This window comes from Cylas formicarius, unplaced genomic scaffold, assembly GCF_029955315.1.
Source record: "Cylas formicarius isolate icCylForm1 unplaced genomic scaffold, icCylForm1.1 PGA_scaffold_3__17_contigs__length_32017465, whole genome shotgun sequence".
NCBI lineage: Eukaryota > Metazoa > Arthropoda > Insecta > Coleoptera > Brentidae > Cylas > Cylas formicarius.
In genome coordinates this window covers 29,068,011-29,079,797 of record NW_026844326.1, presented here as the reverse complement: position 1 = coordinate 29,079,797, position 11,787 = coordinate 29,068,011, and the positions used below count along the sequence as shown (strand labels likewise).

The 11,787-nt window shown below is 39.3% G+C and overlaps 1 protein-coding gene across 3 annotated transcripts; it reads right to left on the bottom strand.

The window, feature by feature from the left end:
- Positions 1-855: 855 nt before the first annotated feature.
- On the bottom strand, positions 856-11,622 carry LOC132699738 (SWI/SNF-related matrix-associated actin-dependent regulator of chromatin subfamily A containing DEAD/H box 1 homolog). 3 transcript variants are annotated; one of them, XM_060666610.1, is made up of 13 exons: positions 11,462-11,622; positions 11,178-11,407; positions 10,813-11,126; positions 10,565-10,736; positions 7,465-7,649; positions 7,213-7,406; positions 5,424-5,562; positions 5,233-5,368; positions 4,815-5,165; positions 4,536-4,763; positions 2,870-3,081; positions 2,535-2,821; positions 856-1,056 (listed from the first exon to the last, which is right to left on the bottom strand). In XM_060666610.1, exons 1-13 carry the CDS (start codon positions 11,592-11,594, stop codon positions 950-952), a joined length of 2,688 nt encoding a protein of 895 aa, XP_060522593.1. In that variant the 5' UTR covers positions 11,595-11,622; the 3' UTR covers positions 856-949. The 3 variants fall into 3 exon arrangements, with proteins under 3 accessions (XP_060522593.1, XP_060522591.1, XP_060522592.1); XM_060666608.1 differs by having other exon boundaries at positions 4,536-5,165; XM_060666609.1 differs by having other exon boundaries at positions 4,536-5,165; positions 11,468-11,622.
- Positions 11,623-11,787: the final 165 nt, after the last annotated feature.

Sequence of the window (11,787 nt, the reverse complement as noted above, 5' to 3'; positions counted from 1 at the left end):
TAGCTAAGGAAAACTTATGTGATCTTACCGAATACGGAATTCGTTTCTTACTACCGTAGGTTCTAGGGTAAGTGTTTTTTGCGAGACATCTAAGCCGTGTACAGTGTTGTAGCCAATTTTACGAATGGGTCGTATACAGGGTGCTCGTTTAACAGCGTCGTATCGCGAAGGATACTAGAAAAATAATAGTTATAGTTTTTTTTTTAATTTTCGTGGCACTTTAATGCCTGCCCGCAGGCTTTTGTAAATGGCTCCAGTTACGTGTCTGCTCAGAGAATATTAAAACGATATTTTTAACAACGGGCGTTGCGTTTTAACTCCTATCTTCCTCCCTTGTTTAAAAATGTAGCCGTTATTTGTGAAGTTCGGCAAATCGGCGGTTCCAGAGATCACTTTTCTCCGAAATTACACGCAACAACAGTAGTGGGAATTTGTTACTTTACCGTCCTCCGGCCCCAGGAAGAAAATTAAAAATTCCCTAGTAGTCGAAGATTCGGATTTAGTCTCGCTACTCGTTTGTAGATGGCAGCACAAAGATTACAGATTTCTAACCCGGTTTTGTTTAGCCATCCATCTACAGATGGCAGCACAGATAAGATTTCGTGATGTATGTTCTAGCGTATCTCGAAAGTCTGTGGTGATGAAACGTCTTTGGTTAAGAATCTGTATGTTGCGCTGAGCGGGGAAAGTGAATCTGTATTCTTTAGTTAGGCATTTTTAATTTGTTTGGCCGTTTTCCTATTTGTAAGTAACAAATTTTGGTCGAGGCAACAGAAAAAAAAGGTGGCGATTACCCCACCGGGAAACCACGAAAACACGAGGCATAATAAAAAATAAGTTTAATTATAAAGTACACAACACGTAATCAGTAAATATAAAAATGGGAGTGGGGGTGGGTGCGCGATTGCATTATCAAAACTAACGAAAATTTCAACTGCAACGTTCCGCCTCATTCCTTCTTGCGGGGAGACACCAGTATGGTGGCCTTGGCCTCGTCGACGCCCAACACGGAAGACAGAAGCCTCACGACGCTCTTCACATCCGGATTGTCTGACTCTGAAAGAAAAAAACGCGTGTAAGGGCCCCATTCACGACCGGTGGTGCTTCCAGTGGCGGCTCTCCTTAGGTTTGCAGGCTTGCGCAACCTCCAAAAACCGTAATTATAATGCTAATAATTACATATTTTTTTAATTCTTAGTCATGCCAAAATTCTCTCTCTGTTAACGCCAATACGCGAGAAATACTCAATTATTGAAATTATTTCAATCAATCAATGAGGTTGCAGACCGAGTGCAAACTTGTCCTTTGTTTTCCCGCCGATTACAGATTTTAGGTGGACTTTAGTTTGTCATGTGTTGCGTAATCGCATTTTTTTTGTTAGCTTGTGATTTTAAATATGAATTCTGTTGAAAGTTTACTTTCAAAGCCATTCTGTAGTCGATCATCAATCCAAAAGGCTGACGAAATAAAGAGACTTGGGAGGCCTATTCCAAATTTAAAAACAAACTTTTACCAGAACTTTATGTGGTTGTGAAATTAAAAATGCCCTTTTTTGTTTCCCTTGTTTGTTATTCGGCGGAGAAGATTCATGGACAAAAAATGGTTTTACCGCCTTAAATCATTCAGGGGACCGCATCAAGAAGCATACACTTTTTTTAACTGTAAACGTAGCTGACCAGTTGAGCACCGCTTATCGGCGTGATATTGAGTTGCACAACGAACAAGTCCTCAGAGAATATTAAATGTGTGCGTTTCTGTGGAGCTTGCAAGATCCTGGGGTTTTTCGAGGACTAATTGACTTTAGTGCTGAGTTGGATGGTGCTGTTAATCAGCACTTAAAAAAAGCAACGGTATTCAAAGGTACCTTAAAAACTACCCAACATGAAATTTTACAGACAATGTTTTATGTATGTCAAGAGGAAATTTCTAAATGGAACAAATCGATTACTTATCTATAATTGCTGATGAAACTATTCCAAATGGCAATTATATTTTTACATAGATTATAAAGGTACGCCAGTAGAAGGATTTTGGGACATGGAAAAATTCCAGCCCCAAGCATCAGGTTATTGTTCTTGCTAAACTGATTTTACACATGTTGACTTGTTATTTCGTAAGCTTCAAAAAAGAGAAATTGACGCTGTTACCGCAAAAAAACGTATATTATCATCTGAAACTAACTTAACAGAAATTAGAAATCGTGAATGATGACTCTGCGGAATATTGGCGGGAAGCAAAGGAAGATTGCGATATCATAACACTCAAACGGATAAAAATATTTTCAAGAGATACCATGGGCCAAGAAAGACTTTCGGCATTGGCAATACTATCTAAAAAAAGATTTGATGTTCATTTTTAAAATTATTATGTAAGTATTAAAGTTTGTTAGTTTATATATTTTAAATCATGTTAAATCCACTGCTTTTAGTCTTTTTGGACGTGAGCCACAAAAAAAAAATTGTCTCATTCCATAGCCGCCGCTGCAGCCCCCCCCCCCCCCCGTATTTTTATTGTAGATGCCTCGCTAGGCTCACCGTCGGCAGTGATCTCCCTCTCGAGCTTCAGCTTCTCCCTGTTCATTGCAAGCATGCCTTCCTCGATGGTACCCTGCGAGATCAACCGGTACACCGTCACCGGTCGCGTCTGACCCATCCGGTGACACCGGTCCTCCGCCTGTTTATCATTGTAAGGGTTGAAGTCGATATCGTGGATGATGACAGTGTCGGCGCTGGTCAAATTGATGCCCAGACCGCCGGCCCGAGTCGAAAGTAGGAAAATAAATATTCCCTTGTCCTCTGTGTACTCGTTGATCAGATCTTGCCTGAAAAGTAACCGTGAAACCTCCGCCCGCGGGTCATCAGGTACTGACCTTATGCTTACTGCGGTGCTGCCATCTAACCTTAGGTAGCGGTACTTTCTCAAATTCAGGTACACTTCTAATACGTTTAGTAATATCACATATTGGCTGAACACTAATACCCTGTGGCCGTTGCGCTGCAACTCGGGCAGCAATCGGTCAAGGTAGAGGAACTTGCCAGACGTCAGGATCAGATTGTCCGGAAGTTGGTAGCGGGCCAAGCACTGGCAACGAATGCCACATTTACACAAAATGGTCCGCATACATTTGTAACGATTACTTTTGCGTGAACTTTATTCTTTCATTTGCGGACGACGTAAACCGGTGAGTAAAACGTATTATTAATGTTTTTTGCGATTTTACAAATGTTTGGGACGCTTTTGTAATAATTACTTTTGAGTGAAGTTTACTCATGTACAGGGTAAACCGGGAAAGTTATTAACTGGCAAATAAACCATTTTCAGAAATTTCGTAAACGTCAAATAAAGTTCGTTCCTGTAATAATTATTTTTGGCATTACATAAAAATATAAATATGAGCGCCTAATGAAATTTATTACTTACACTTGTAGGAGTTTACAAATGTTAGATGCATTTCTAATAATTACTTTGGATTATTCAATTAATTAATTAATTATCAATTAATTATTCAATTAACAATTGTGGACAAGGTTTTACAAATGTTTTCCATGTACATTTAAGCGCCTAATGAAATATTTTGGCCGATTTTACAAATGTTTGTGATGTATTTTAAATAATTGCTTTTAATTACTTTGAATTAGTTTTTTAAAATCTGCAGCAAATATGTAAAAATGTACAAACGTTAAACGAATTTTACAAATGTTCGAAAACATTAATTTTTCAATGAAACTTCCACAGATAGATCATCCTCTCTATAGTCCAGATATGGCCCCCGGCGACTATTATTTGAAAAAGGACTTACGTGGACGGCGGTTTAACGACCAAGTTGACTTAAAAGAGGCCGTTTTAGCTCATTTTGCAGACAAACCAAAAGAATATTTTTTTAGTTGTTAATAAAGAGATGTAATAAGCGTATTGAAGTTAATGGGGATTATATTGAAAAATAATACAAAATTGTTATTCTACTTTGTTTCTTTCATATTCAGGCCGGGAAATTTTGGCGCTGCCCTCGTAACAGCAATAACTAGTGGTTTGTCCAACAATTTGATTGTTATAAGACAAATATGTTCCAGACAAGTATTTTTCAATTAAAACGAGATGATTTGGTTCCAGATTCTCGGATTTTGATATATCTGAAATAATGTTGAGAGAGTTTCAGGAACAAGGACTTTAGTAAAGAAAGAAACCAACCCGAATATCGTTTTGGATCTAATGTAATAGCTTTTAATATAGTATAGAAGCTAGGTATTTTGCTAGAGAATAATTCGGAGGACTGATGGTGCTGACAATAGGTCGAAGGGGTGACAAGGCCAAATTCATGGGGGGGTGACAGATTTTTCAAGGATCCTGATAGAGAAGACGCCAATATATGACAATATAACGATATATAAGCAGATACAGAATAAAGTGGTAGTTTCAACTAAGCTCTGAAACGTTGGCAAGCGAGATTCATCAAAAACAGACGCAGGAGGTTTGTAATAGTGTAATAGACACATGAAATCTACAAACGTGCGGGGTACGCGCCGGAGCAAACTCACCGAAAACTGTTGGCACATGGTGTGTATCTCGAAATCCGACATGAACTTCAAATCTTCGACGATGTACTGCACCACCGTGTCCTTGTAATTCGGGTCCTTAGCCAGTAGCTTCGCCATCTCGCCGAGCTGGTCCAGGTCGTAGTGGTACCTCATCAGCAGCGGATGGTTGCTGAGTTTCCTCAGGTCGGTCATGATGCTCATGCCGTTGTACTGCGGCTCGCTCGATTCCTGCGAACGCGACGTAAAAATGGGGCCCCGAAACCTCGCCGGTTCACTCACGTTGCCTATATTCTGGTAGGCCGCCACCAGCGAGCGATAGCGGTCCTTCTGCGTCGGCGCCATCGCGACGCTGATCACGTGGTCGATTTTTTTCGGCAGGTCTTGGAGCACGTCGCGTTTCAAGCGTCTGAGCACGAACGGTCTCATGATGCGTTTCGCCTGCTCGATCTGCTCGCGCTCGAACGCCGGCACGATCTCGTCGTCTTTCGCTTTCGCGTTCTTTTGAAACAAGTTACGCAAATCGTCGGTCTTTTCCGCGAACATCTTCGGCATGACGAATATCAGCAGCGACATGAGTTCGAGCAGGTTGTTTTGGAGGGGCGTGCCGGTGAGCAGGATCCGGTGCTTCGCCTGTAGGAAACGACCCCGCCCACCCCCGTTTTAAATTAACTAGGTTACGCGCGCGCCTCTCACCTACGTTGATCCGGATCAGGTTCTCGTAGCGCTGCGTGTTCATGTTCTTCAGCATGTGCGCCTCGTCGAAGATGACGTAGTGCATCGGCGTCACTCTGAACATTTTCCGCTCCTCCGGGCTGTTGCCGACCATCGTGTACCTGGGGCAAAAAGGGGCGGGGTTAGGCGCGCGCCTTTCGAATACCGCGAACTCACGTCGTCAGGATGACGTCGAACTCTTTCAGCATGCCCTTGGCGAGGTCGAACCGGAACGAGCGTCTCTCCTTCGAGTCGCCGTAGTACATAAACACCCTCAGTTCCGGGCACCACCGCGCGAACTCGTTCTTCCAGTTGTCTGGATTAAAATACGGCTTGTTTTCGTACTAACATTTTATTCATTGGTTTTTTGATCGTATATTCGATGTTTCATACGTATTCGTATTTTTAAAAGGATTTTGCAGATAAAAGTCCCTCCGTAAATCAACAAAATTCTATTTTTTTTTATAGGATTTAAAAAAATATATGATTCATTGCAAGTTTGCCAAGTGCAGCCACGATGCCCAAATTTTTAATTTTTTTGACGTACTTTGTATACAATTGTACATTATAGGCCACGTTATTATATAAAATTTTAATGCATTATTTAAAGAAGGGAACAGTAACGGTAGGACTATTTTTTGATGTTCAATTTATCTTGATAACATTTTAATTGGCTGTAACTTTTTTGTTTTTAGAGATATCGAGGTAAACAAAAAAATACAATGTACGGTTAGTAGCCAAGTATTTTTTCCAACTGACGTATAAAACAATAAAACACTACCAATTTTCTGACATATAAGCCTACATCATATTTTTTTAGATGAAACACACTGTATATTATATTTAGTTTAATGTAATATCCTATTCCGATTAGACATAATGAGAATAACAATTTTTGTAGAAACATTTTATGGGCAGATGAAGAAAGGGGAAGGGAATAGACAAATAGACAAATACACATAATAACAACCCAGAGGTACCAATCAATTAATGTATGGTGTGATGGGCATATTTTGGGTTCAATATTTATAGATCAAAAGTTAACTGGAGATCATTATTTGCAACTCTTAGAGCACCAAATAGAACAATATATAGAAGACTTACCCCGAAATATATCAGCGCCGATTATATGGCAGCAAGATGCCGCCCCTTTCTTACAAGATTGTGCAAGTTAAAAATTTTCTTGACATGGAATATCCCAGGGTTTGGATGGATTTTTTCTTACGGGGACACATAAAAAATCACGTGCACAGAACTCCTTGTATTAATGTCGCGGAATTTCGGCAAAGGATTTCAGAGGCAATCAATCATCGTGCAATTAGGGTGTATGAGAAATGTGTTCAAAAAATGGCGGTCACATACAACAGCATTTATAATAGTTACATTTTTTTTATTTTAGTGTGTCTTGTCATTTTTAATGTTTTTGTTTTACTTTAATTTGTAAATAATTATTATTGTTGCAGTCAGTCAGGGTGCTTCCTATTTTTGCCGATTTGTCAACAACGAGTGGACTAAAATATAAAGTGTGTTACATCATCGTAATCGGAATAAGATACTCTATTAAAAACATGGATAATATACAGGGCGTTCCATTTAAAAAAATATATTATATGTCAGAAATTTTATAAATGTTTTGCTTTATACGTCACTTGGAAAAAAAAACTTGGCTACTACCCTACATTTCGTTATTTTATTTACCACGATATCTTAATCTTATCAAGATAAATTGAATTAAAGGTTTTTGAAGTTTTTCGTGTTCGTAATTTTTAAATTTTTATTTGTTAAAATTTGTGCCGCACCTCGTATACGTTAAATTACATATACCCATTACTACAACATTATTACCACAATTTCGCGTGAAAATCGAGTCTCGCGCGAAATAAAACTAAACGCGTGGCGGATGCGCCGAACGCCGAAGTAGTTCAAACGCATCGTCGTCGATTTAAAACGCGAAACGGGAACCCACCTAAGGTGGACGAAGGCACGATCACCAGATGAGTATTCAGGGCCTGGTTGGTGAGTTTTAAGTAGGCGAGGAATGATATGATCTGGATCGTTTTGCCCAGACCCATTTCGTCTGCCAGTATGCCGTTGACGCCCTGCGAGTGCAACACGACCAGCCAATTGAGGCCGATCATTTGATAGCCGGTCAGTTTTAACCTAAAAAATAAAGGCGACGTGAACCGGCGACGTTCTGAAAATCATTTTCGTTGCTTACGACGACGATAAATTGCGAGGCTGCTCCTTGACGCTCGCTCCCGCCGCCACTGCGCGCTCCATTTGCTGCGCCAAGTTCGTGCAGCGCCTCATCAAATGACGGATGTTATTCCGCGTGACAAGTACCTGCTGCGCCGAATTCAACAGGTCGGTACTTAAACTCTTGTTGCTCTGCAACTTGGTGACCTACGAAACACGACTTGTTGCGTCATAACAACAAGGTTGCTTTCGAAAAATCGTCGGTGGGCGGGGCAAGTTCGTAGCGCCTGGCGCAAAGCAGCTTTTTTTTTTTAAGTGTTCTCGGTTTCTTGTGGTAAAGGGACGCATCGTTTTTCTATCGTGTTCCAGCGGATCATTATGGAACTTTGGCAAAATCGATGTAATTTTATTGTATAATGCGTTTTTTACTTATCGACGAAGTTCAAGGTCACAACATACTTTAATAACGATAATTATATTATACCAAGTATCTCGCGGACCCTGTATGATAGACGAACCTTGAAACTCTCTCTCTCTCTAGATTTTTTTTTACCATAATCGACACACCCTGTACATATCTGAAAAAAATCCGGAAATGGGGGTTATAGCTCTGGATCTTCCACGTTTCCTAGTGCAAGAATTTTTCTAAAATAGTAAATAGTTTTCGAGAAAATAAGATTTTTCTGAATCCACGCAGTGCGCCGTAATAATCAATGACGTCATTGCGCCTTGACAACCCCCGCAATAGCGATTTTCATATGGATTTTTGCAAATTTCTTGAGCAGTGAGTGTGATAGACGAAAACCGCAAATACAAAAATTATAGCTCTTGATGCGGCCTATGACACTGTTTGAACCCATATTTTTTACGATTACATAATCGAAAAAATGCTTAAAATAAATGCTATAGCACTGGATTCTCCGCGTCTGCCAGTTAAAGAATTTTACCGATCGGGTGAATGGTTATGGAGAAAAACATCTTTTTCTGGCAGCCAAAATTACCAAAAAACAAAAAAAAACCTTGCGGTACTTAATTGCTCTCGAATTTAATAGTTAAAATGTGGGTCTGAACTTTTACTTCTCCGCAAAATCTGAAGTTGGTAGCTGCAAATTTAGTGCACCTATTACGTTTTTTAATATTGCACGGAATATCGCGAACACCCTGTACAATAGGTCAAAACCTTAAATACAAAAGTTTTAGCTGTCTATGCAAAGTTGATAATTTCAAATTTCGGACACTTATCGTGTTTCATAGCAACGTCCAAAAAACAGTCGAAAATCGAAAAAAAAAAAAAAAAACATGGACGCCGAAACTTGAACGTAGCCATTTTTACATATCTTGGACTTCTAAAAAGGAGCAAAATTTGAAGCGTGTAGCTCAAACCGTTCGGAAGTTATTGTAGAAATCCCCTGGAACAGAGAACGGAGAACAAACAGATAAAAAAAAACGCTTCTTTCATCGCTGAGTGCCGAAATTGAATCGCGAGTCTTTGGTTAGTTTGAAATTGGACGGATTGGGGGGTCGGGAAGTATTTTTAAATAATAAAAAATAGCGTTTGCAAGGATTTAAGAAAAAAATCATTTGTCGAGAACTGTTACAGCGAAGAAAAACGTTATTAGACGAAAAGATCCGCTATTCTTGGTAACTTTCAAAAATATACAGGGAGTGTTCGGTATTCGCAACAAACTGAAAATTGTGTTCCTGTTTTAATAAAAATTGGCAATAACTGTGCTGACATTTATTTTATATACAGACAACTAAAACTTTTGTATTCAAGGTTTTACCTATTGTACAGGGTGTTCCGCATATATTAGAAATGTAATAAGTGTCTTAAATTAGCAGCTATAGACTTCAAATTTGGCAGAATAGTAGAAGTTCGCATCCACATCAAATTGGATGTAATGAAATTACAGCAAGTAATTTAAAGAAAAAATGAAAATTATTTTTTGGTTATTTTTGCTTTCAGAGCAACATGGTTTCCTCAAACACTATGCAACAAATTGGCAATATTTTGGAATCCTGGAACGCAGGAGATCCAGGGTTATGACTTTTACTTTAAGCATTTTTTCGAATATACCCCCTGAAAATTGTCGTTTTCCAGAGTAAATCAAAATTTGTAAAAAATATGGCCAGTTTCTTCAAACAGTATTATAAACCATATCAAGAGCTACAATTTGCTCGAAATATTTGAAAAAATCATTATGAAAATCGCTATTCCTCGGGCCGATGATGATGTTATTTACTATTACAATGTACTCCGTGGTTTCAGAAAAAAACAATTTTCTTGAAAACCATTTACGCTATTGGAAAAATTCATGAAGCAGGAAATGTGGGAGATCCAAGGCTACTACCCCTGCCCTCAGCATTTTTTCGATAACATACAGGATGTATCTTTAACAGGCATAAACGTTTCATGGATATGAGAATGAAAAAACTATGAAATATGGGACAAACAATTCAGTTTAAAAGTGACATTTATCAAAGATCACCGTGACTTTGAAATTCAGCGAAATGTGTAAAGTCACTTACGCATGCACAGCAAAATTACATCGATTTCGCAGTGCACAATGCTACGTAGTGACTTTGTAGACTACGTAGTGCATAGTAAGGAGCAGACGATTCGCACAGCTAAGATTTTTGAAAGCAATCTAGTTTCTATAGTTCAATTAAGTATGGAATTCTTGGTAGTACCATAAAATGGTGCAATCTGTACAATAATTTCTTTAGCACAGGGAAAATTCCATAGGAAATACATTTCGAAAAAAAAAAAACAAGAATTTTTGACGTTAAGATCCCAAATAGTCAAAACAAGAAACTGAAAAGAATAAAAAACTTAAATTTTCAAATTCTTCAGGTATATTTCATTGTGCTCTGTTACAGAGTTGGGGGCACAGCAAATTATCAAAAAAATTCCCTGATATTTTGAGATTTTCCATGACACTTTCCCAAGTTATTAACAGTATAACAGTTATTAATAATACATAAAAAATGTACAAAAATTTAATAATTTTTCTCAGCATGTTCGACTTTAAATTTTCTATCTTTGCCATAGAGGCGAATATTTCTTAATTTTTTATGTATTTCATCATACATTTTTTAAAACAATTTATGTAATATATTACCAAATCGATCCAGCCTTGGAATGGGCGCAGTTCGACCAACGCCTCCGCCTTCTTCTTAGAGCACGACTGCATGAGCTGCAACTCGTTCAGTGTGGCAGTCGTGAAAAAATCTAGCACTTTTTTCTTGTCGCCTGTCAGTTCATCGCTTATTTCAGCGTCCGAATCTTCATCGCTTAGGAGGAAACGGTTATTTAAATGTGCCGCTGACAGAAGCACAACAATCGGACATTTCACCACGTCCCACTTACCTACTATCAAACACTCTGGTGTCTCTGTAATTGTTACTACCGTTGCTGTCATCGCTGTCGTACGATTTCCGCCTCCTAACCTTCTTCTTCTTGTTGTGGTTGGACGGTTCCCCGACAGCTCTTCTCTTGAAACTCATCTTCTGTGCGTTGATCAAATCTGAGTGGTGTCTTGCGGCGAACTTCTTCTCGTAATTGTCTTTCCACTGGCTGTAACTGCCGTAAATAGCCTGTTGCTGTTCACTGTACGTCCTCGAAAGTTCGGCAGCGGCAGCGTCCGTGTTGAAATTGTGTTTTGATAGCACATCATGCACTTTCTGCAACAGGCGCTATTACTAACCACTAATTTCGGTTAAATACTGACGTACCATAGTTTCCAACTTGGGGAATATCTCCAACAAGAACTTCATTTGCTTCTCCTTCTCAAGAATTGAAGGGTTTTTTGGCCGGAACCCATTCAATCTTACTGTACTAGCGGTAGTCTCGTGGTTCACGATCGGATGCTTTCTTGGCAATTCCACTTCGGAATCGGAGTCGCTGAAGGGGTTCACGATCCGGTTTCGAACTTCCATCATCTGGACTTTGGGGTTTTCCGACGCTACAATTAAAATTGCCAGTTTAGCCAAAATTTAAATCGTTAGGCAGGACTAACACGTACAGGTGTCCGGCGAATCGTTGGAACTGTAACCGGTGTGTGAAAACGGAGGTTTTTTTTGGAACCGGAAACCCCTAAGGGAGAAAGCGGAACCGCCTTCGTCAGAGAGAATTTTTGGAACGTCTTCCATTACCCGATGTGTTCAACGCGACGAGATAACTGTCACGTTACTGTGGTCAATGGTCGCCGAGATGGCTGTCGTGGATACGCTAGTGATCCTTACGCGAAAACCGCAAATTGTTCTTAAATGGGTAAAGGCGGCAATTTTGTTTAATAAGTGAAATGTTTGTGCAAAAATTTCCGCAAAAAGATTTTATTTAAGA